Source organism: Guillardia theta (assembly GCF_000315625.1).
Source record: "Guillardia theta CCMP2712 unplaced genomic scaffold GUITHscaffold_498, whole genome shotgun sequence".
Lineage (NCBI taxonomy): Eukaryota > Cryptophyceae > Pyrenomonadales > Geminigeraceae > Guillardia > Guillardia theta.
This window is the reverse complement of record NW_005434204.1, coordinates 96-5,446: the sequence shown is the minus strand read 5'-3', so window position 1 is coordinate 5,446 and position 5,351 is coordinate 96. Positions and strand designations below refer to the sequence as shown.

Sequence of the window (5,351 nt, the reverse complement as noted above, 5' to 3'; positions counted from 1 at the left end):
TTTTTTATCTGTAAAACATCTTCACACGCACCTGTGTCCTGCTCCACGGCAGAAACTACTTCAGCCCTCCCATCCCTTCCAACCCCCCGCCGCCCCCTCCCCGTCTCTCCTGCTGCTCCTGCTCCTGCTCCTCCTCGTCTCCTCCTCGTCTCCTCCTCGTCTCCTCCTCGTCTCCTCCTCCTCGTCTCCTCCTCGTGTCTCCTGCTCCTGCTCCTACTCCTCGTCTGCTCCTCGTGTCTCCTGCTCCTGCTCCTACTCCTCGTCTGCTCCTGCTCCTCCTCGTCCCTCCTGCTCCTCCTCGTGTCTCCTGCTCCTGCTCCTGCTCCTCCTGCCTCTGCTCCACCTCGTTTCTCCTTCTCCTCCTGTCGCGACTTGCTCTGACCTATGGGGGATGGGCGCGACTGTCCGTCTGCTTTTCTCTCTCTTCGTGTTGGTAGACGTCTCAGTCCTCTCCTTCAAGTCTCGCCTGCCGCCCCTCCCATCCAAGTCTGAGCATCGACGATGCAGCCGACTTTCGCTGTGGATGGCGTCCCGCAGCAGCCCGTGAGCTTCAGGCGCTTCAAGGTCCCATGGAGGACAGAAGATTGCATCTCCAGTCAGCTCACAAAGATCCGAGCCCCTGCAGTCAAACTTTTCGTGCTCTCCGACGTGCATGTCGACTACAACCCCAACATGCAGTGGCTGGAAGGATTACGATCGCACAAGGAAGACGGCTGTGTTTCAATCCTCATCCTGGCCGGAGACGTCGCTTCCAACCTTGAGAAGCTAGAGCGTTGCTTCACGACGCTGAGGGAGAAGTTCGACGAAGTAGTCTACATTCCTGGCAACCACGAGTTCTGGATCAACCAGGGGCATGAGAGCAGGAGCCTCGTCAACTCCCTCGACAAGTTGGAGCAGATCCTCGAGGTTTGCCGTCAGCAAGGCGTCCGTGCGAACCCCTGCCTCGTATCGCTCGAGGGCCCAGACAGCAGGGGCGACCGGAGGAGGAGCGACCTCCTCCTCCTCCCCCTCTTCTCATGGTATCACGCGAGTTGGGACAAGGAGCCTGAGCTCCCGCCCTCCGCGTATGAGTCGATCAAAATCAAGGGCCTGCCTGCTTTCGAGGAGAGGTGGGCTGATTTCCGCTACTGCAAGTGGCCGGAGGTTCCGGAGTTTCCAATCGGTGAGTGGAGTAATGTCTCCAGCAAGAGCCAGGGGCTTGCCGACATGTTCGCCAAGCTCAACGAGCCCTGGGTTGAGATGTTTGCTACTGTCAAGAGCAAGAGGGAGAGCATCAAGGTCTGGCCGCTAACGCTCGTCCTTGTCCTTGTCCTCGTCCTCGTCCTCGTCCTCGTCCTCGTCCTCTTTCTCCTCCTCGTCCTCCTCGTTCTCCTCCTCGTCCTCGTCCTCGTCCTCGTCCTCGTCCTTCTTCCACTCCCAAGACTCACTGAGACTGCAGGTCATCACCCTGTCGCACTTCGTGCCCCGACAAGAGCTCGTCCCCGAGAAGCGCTTCTTGATCACTTCGGAGCTGCCCAAGGTCAGGCATGGCTGGTGGAGGTTGTGGAGGCGACTGAGGAGGCGCAGGTCGTGGGATCTGATCTGATAGAGCGACAGCTCCGTCAAGTCAAGTCCGACCTTCACGTCTTCGGCCACACTCACATTCCGATCGACCTCGACGTAGAGCACGTGCGGTACCTTCAGTGGAGCCTCGGCATGCAGGTGAAGTGCATCCCTGAAGCCTGCCGGGACTTGGGAGTGACGCTAGGAGCCTCTCTTACTTCCTTGCTTGCTCAGAGGAAGGGCAAGGATGCGAGGGCGTGCGAGGCCGTGAAGGAGAACGGCCCAGCGTTGATCTTTGACTCTAGGTAGAGCCTTTTGCCTCCGCGCCCCTCCTCCCCTCCTCCACTCCTGAGCTCGTGCAGGGCCGGATGGGCGAGCAGACTTAGCACCTTCTGGGGGGAGTATTACGACAAGAACGAGAGGGACCTCGCAGCAACGGAGGTGACTCGTCGGGCCGGGCCCTGCGGGTCTCACTGACTCGTGACGCAGTTGGCGCCGTGGGTGAAGGCGAGTCTCGAGGCTGCCGCTAAGGTACTGACTGAGGTGATGGCCGGAAGCTGGTTGACTCTTGAGGTACTAGAGGGTGAGGCTGCACAAAAGCGACACCGTCCAGCTAAGAGCCTGAGGACACGGACAGTACTACGGTACTTTCTGGACCCGGCCGGCCCGAGAGAGTATCAAGTTGTGGCTAGTTCGGGCAGAGGCTCATAACCGGAGAAGACCTCCGACGGTCCCTTGCGACCTCAAGCGATTTTGATGAGTAAAGTTTAGTACGAGAGAGTTGCGGAGGCGGCGTAGTTAAGGCTGTGCTGACATAAAAAAGTCAGCAGGTCTGTGAACCAGCACCTGTTGAGCCGCCGACTACTTGTGATAGATATGGAAGGGTCTCCGATCACGGGGACAGTCACACGCCGACCCCACGCCCTCGCCTCTTTGCTTTGGGTCGGTCCTCGCTCCCCATCGCCTCCTCTCCTCGCCATCGCTTCGCCCATGACCGACCCCGCCAGGCTCCCTTACGTCAGCATCGTTCCCCGAGCCAGAAACGCTCCTCCCAACTACTACCCCCACGAGATCACCATCGACCTCCCCGTCCTCCGGGCCCTCACGCACCTCAAGCAGGAACATGCCGCTCGGCACTTGGTAAGCGGCTGGACATGATCGCGATGCTTCTGTTGATGACGTTGCTCTCAGGGCATCTCCTTGACCTCCTTCAAGAGCGCCTGCCGCCGCCTCGGCATTGCTAGGTGGCCCTACAACAAGCGAAGGACAGCACAACAATCACCCCAGCAGGACGAGGCCAGCGAGCCCAGGAGGGAGACGACGAGCAACGAGGACAGCTCAAACAAAGCTCTCAAATTACCCGAAGAGGATCATTCTGAAGTGCTTGAGGAGGAGGAAGCGTCTGCAAATGCTGATCGCGACAGCAATAGCGACACCATGATGGCGGAAGGCGACGGGAGCATGGAGGAGGAGGGCGCTGAAGTGGTCGAGGCGCTTGTCCAACCGGAGCACGTGGAGGAAGGACCAGGCATGGACGAAGATTGGATGAGCTGGTACTTGAGGGTCGAGGGAGAATCGATCGATTCTGGGGAGGAGGCAATGCAGACTTGGATGTAGCATGAAAGAGGAAACAGCGGGAGAGAGTGGAGAGATGAAGAGATCGAGTGCACTGTTTACTCGCATTAAAGCTAGATGGCATTGAAGTCAAGCTAGTGAATTGCTTTCTGCTTCAACAATTTCTCAATCTCCATGGCTTCTTCTTCTGCTTTCTCAACCTGTCTCGTAACCTCAGCCATCAAGCACACAATCTTCTGCTTCTGACCTTCGAGTTCGCATGCGGCAACTTCCTCGTCCTCTGCTCCAGATCATAGAGGCGTTTTTCTGAAGCTCGCAGCAGAGCTTCTTCCTGCATGAGCGGCGCGTCAGACTGGCTGCGTCTGCTGAGAGTCGGTGACCTGTTTCAGCTTGTTCTCCTCATGGAGCTTGCCCAGCAGAAGCTGATCCTTGTCCCTAGGGGCCTCAAGTCACACATGGACATGAGAGATCTTGGGTCCTCACCTGTATTGCTGAAGAAACATGCGAATCTGCTTCTGTTCAGGATGCAGTTTCGCTCTCTGCCATTGAAATCACCCATTTTCGTCAACAGGATCACGAACCTTCGCCGCTGCTTTTCGCAACGCATCAGCATAAAAGCGATCGTCGTTCTCGACTGATTCCAGAACATCAGCTGCTCCACACAAGCGCGATGAGATCCATGCTCACCAATGTCTGCTTGCTGTTGCCCCTTCTTTGTGATGGTTTTCCCTGACATAGCAAGTCATTGATCCTCGATAACCCTCTCTTCGCTTCTCCTCCCTACCATGAAGCTTCGCTGTTTCTACTGAGGCTGCTTCCACTTCAGCTTGCAGCCGATAATCTTCAGCCCTGCGTCCAGTTCGTGAGCCCAGCAGCAGCGATGACCGATCAACTCACTTGTCATAGAGGAGTCTTGCGAGCCCCGTCGACCTCTGCGAGCCTGACTTCCCCTTATCCCCTCCCTACCACAACATGGACATCACGACATGCATGAGTCAGCAGTGAGTCGACGAGGCGATCACCAGCTGCGCGACGATGGCGTTCAATCTCTCTCGCGAGTTCTTCACTTCCAGCTGTGGAATCGGATCAGTACACCTCTTAGCCTCTGCAGGCAACGCATCCAACCTCATCAGACGCTATCTTGGCTTTAGCCCTGGCTACCTCATACTCGATCTCTCCTTCGCTTTCAAGGGAATCCTGCCGACATGTCTCAGCGGACAGACCATTCTTCATATCTAGAGCATGTCATCCCAAACCTTGCGATCTCTCGATGTCCCCAGCATGCCACAAGTCACGACAACACTGAGCAACAACACTGCGACATCGGTCAGTCCGTCATCTACCAGCTACTGACGGCAAGCACGCTCTACCCTTACCTGCAGGAGCAACATTCCGCCGTAGCTTCTCAGGCCAGAGAGCAACGTTCCTGCAGAAACTCAGTCTGAGACACCGAGGGACCGAAGGTGACTTACCTTCTGGGTCTGGTCCTGCTCACGTAAACTGTTTGAGTGTCCAAGAGACAATGTTGACCAGCTTCTTCTTCTGCCTCCAGGTAGTGGCATCTCCCCATCCTGTTCACTATGTGAGCAACATCATGAAGAACAACTCTCAAAGGCAAGGGCAGGGCAACGTTATCAACAGCCTCGCGTGCTCGTCCCGAATGGCTCTTCGGTGACTCCCAACCAGTTCCTACTTGCCTGTGAACTTCTCTTTCCCTTTCCCTCTCTGTTTGACCGTTTCGCCCCTTTCACAAAACACAAACTTGCATCGCAAAGACATCCCTCAAGTCAAATCCACTTGTTCTTCCTCCAGACTTCAAACAAATCGCATGAAAGCAGGTGTCTATATGCGTTACTCTCTGGCTCTACTTGCCCCCCTCCCCCGCCCCACCTCATTACAACGTTCCTTTATCCCAAGCAAAGCTTTCTTAAAACAGGTCTTCATTATCTCAGGCTGCATTCTCTGCTGGACAAGGCCTGTACGAGCATACTCCATCCTCCTGCCACTGCTTTCTCTCATGACCTCACTGTCATTCTGCTCTCCGTTCCTCTTTCTCTCCCCCCGCTATCCTCTCTCCTCCTCGTCTACTCCCTTCCCCCTTCGCCATGCACCCCAAAATAACTCAACTAGTCCTAGTTGATCCACATGTTTTAAACCCAATTTTTGTTGAAAATCCTCTTTGAAATTTCAAATCTTAAATTAATTTTGAAAAGTTATTTTTCACATAATAACTG

The 5,351-nt window shown here is 55.6% G+C and overlaps 3 protein-coding genes across 3 annotated transcripts; 2 read left to right on the top strand and 1 right to left on the bottom strand.

The window, feature by feature from the left end:
• Nucleotides 1–624: 624 nt before the first annotated feature.
• Nucleotides 625–1,623, top strand: GUITHDRAFT_46771 (hypothetical protein; the record flags this gene model as incomplete). The annotated part of the gene is made up of 4 exons (XM_005817879.1): nt 625–1,151; nt 1,191–1,278; nt 1,439–1,519; nt 1,567–1,623. Coding segments are annotated over 4 exons (753 nt in total), but the record flags the coding sequence as incomplete, so codon positions are not given.
• A 909-nt stretch (nt 1,624–2,532) lies between these two features.
• On the top strand, nt 2,533–3,159 carry GUITHDRAFT_122838 (hypothetical protein; the record flags this gene model as incomplete). The annotated part of the gene is made up of 2 exons (XM_005817878.1): nt 2,533–2,682; nt 2,734–3,159. 2 exons carry the CDS (start codon nt 2,533–2,535, stop codon nt 3,157–3,159), a joined length of 576 nt encoding a protein of 191 aa, XP_005817935.1.
• A 92-nt stretch (nt 3,160–3,251) lies between these two features.
• On the bottom strand, nt 3,252–5,012 carry GUITHDRAFT_122837 (hypothetical protein; the record flags this gene model as incomplete). The annotated part of the gene is made up of 14 exons (XM_005817877.1): nt 3,252–3,317; nt 3,365–3,448; nt 3,498–3,552; nt 3,601–3,656; nt 3,699–3,751; nt 3,805–3,846; nt 3,902–3,966; nt 4,015–4,079; nt 4,140–4,190; nt 4,243–4,314; nt 4,374–4,432; nt 4,494–4,543; nt 4,590–4,688; nt 5,008–5,012. 14 exons carry the CDS (start codon nt 5,010–5,012, stop codon nt 3,252–3,254), a joined length of 822 nt encoding a protein of 273 aa, XP_005817934.1.
• Between the last annotated feature and the right edge of the window lie 339 nt (nt 5,013–5,351).